The 1,596-nt window shown below is 41.2% G+C and overlaps 1 protein-coding gene across 1 annotated transcript; it reads left to right on the top strand.

Moving 5' to 3' along the window:
* The first annotated feature begins 6 nt into the window (after positions 1-6).
* Positions 7-1,372, top strand: LOC145719013 (cytoskeleton-associated protein 2-like). Its single transcript, XM_081810524.1, has 2 exons — positions 7-202; positions 1,098-1,372. The coding sequence occupies exons 1-2, from the start codon at positions 45-47 to the stop codon at positions 1,351-1,353; spliced, it is 414 nt and encodes a 137-aa protein (XP_081666650.1). The 5' UTR covers positions 7-44; the 3' UTR covers positions 1,354-1,372.
* Positions 1,373-1,596: the final 224 nt, after the last annotated feature.

Genomic DNA, 1,596 nt, shown 5'->3' with positions numbered 1-1,596 from the left:
ACAGTGAAGATATAGGTGTTAATCTAGAGTCAGGAAGAGCAGAAATGGAAAAGAAACCTAGAAATGTGGTATTTCAAGATGGTGAAAAAGAAGAAGATGACAAAACAAAGGATCCAACCAATGATGTTAAAACCCCCAGTACAGAAACCAGGGGCAGTTGCTTAATTAAATATAATGTGTCTACTACACCATACCTACAAAGGTAAACTTTCAAAATGTAATGTGCTGTGATTTGTTTTTATGTTTAGGAATAATAAATATGGTATCTAAAAATCTTTAGCTTCCGGTTAGAAAGGTTTCAAGCAAGGCAGTATCATTGGGACACTTCACCTTTTGTGTGTGTGTGTGGGTGAGAGAAAGAGCGCGTATGAGTTGGGGAGGGCGGGGCGGGGAAGAGAGACCTTAAGCAGGCTCCACACCCAGCATGGAGCCCTGTCACAGGGCTTGATCTGACAACCCTGGTATCATGACCTGAGCCGAAATCAAGAGTTGGACACTTAACCAACTGAGCCACCCAGGGGCCCCTGGACACTTCACCTTTTAAATACTGTATTTGGAGATGCCTAGGTGGCTCAGTCGGTTAAGCCTGCCTTGGGCTCAGGTCATGATCCCAGGCACTCGGATCAAGCCCCTTGTCGGGCTCCCTGCTCGGCGGGAAGCCTGCTTCTCCCTCCTTCCCACTCATGCTCTGTCTCACTACCTCTAACGCTACCTCCATCTCTCTCTTTCAAATAAATAAATAAAATCTTAAAGAAAATTAGCGTATTTGCTTTGCTTTTACCCTAAGTATTGCCATTTTGTAAAAGAAAACTGACAACATTTTACTTTAATGTCTGTCTGTTATTGATAATAGTAGGTTTTGGAATTGAGCAATTAGCCAGTTGTACAGATATTAAGAATCTACTGTGTACAAACTGTGACAATACGTAGAGAAAAGAATAAGTTCCTAACCACAAGGAACTTTCAGTACCTGTTTTCTATAAGACAGGCAATCACATGGTTGTAACCTACAAGTTACAGGATGATAAATGGCATAAAAGAACAAAGTAAAAACGTTAATGTTTTTTAACTCTGGGAATAATTTTGTGTCTTTTTAGTGTAAAGAAGAAGATCCAGTTTGACAACACAGATACTACATTTAAAGAGCTAAAGTTTCTAACACCAGTTAGACGTTCTCGACGTATTCAAGAGAAGACTTCTAAATTGCCAGATATGTTAAAAGACCATTATCCATGCGTGTCATCACTGGAGCAGTTAACAGAGTTAGGAGGTGAAACTGATGCTTTTGTATGCCGTCCGAATGCAGCGCTGTGCCCCATGTACTCAGAGCCTGGAACAGCACAAGAGAAATAAAGTGATGATAAGGAACGGGGCTCCTGTTTTTCCTGGGGGCTTTTGTTTGCTTTTGTATCTTTGTATGTCTCCTAGGAGTTGGCCAAGTACCTAAGTATTCATGGCAGTGCGCTCTTCTACTGATGTTCACATTATAGCAGGAATTGCCTTCTGTGCAGCAGAAAGCTAATCCTACCTTGTCAATCTCAGCAGAGGGAGTTCCTAAGAAAGGTAAATTTTGTCAAGTAGTTTACTATGTTCCTT

Source organism: Leptonychotes weddellii, unplaced genomic scaffold, assembly GCF_054177405.1.
Source record: "Leptonychotes weddellii isolate Sample4059 unplaced genomic scaffold, ASM5417740v2 HiC_scaffold_28088, whole genome shotgun sequence".
NCBI classification, from domain to species: domain Eukaryota; kingdom Metazoa; phylum Chordata; class Mammalia; order Carnivora; family Phocidae; genus Leptonychotes; species Leptonychotes weddellii.
Note: the sequence above shows the minus strand (reverse complement) of the source record. Positions and strands in the feature narration are given on the sequence as shown.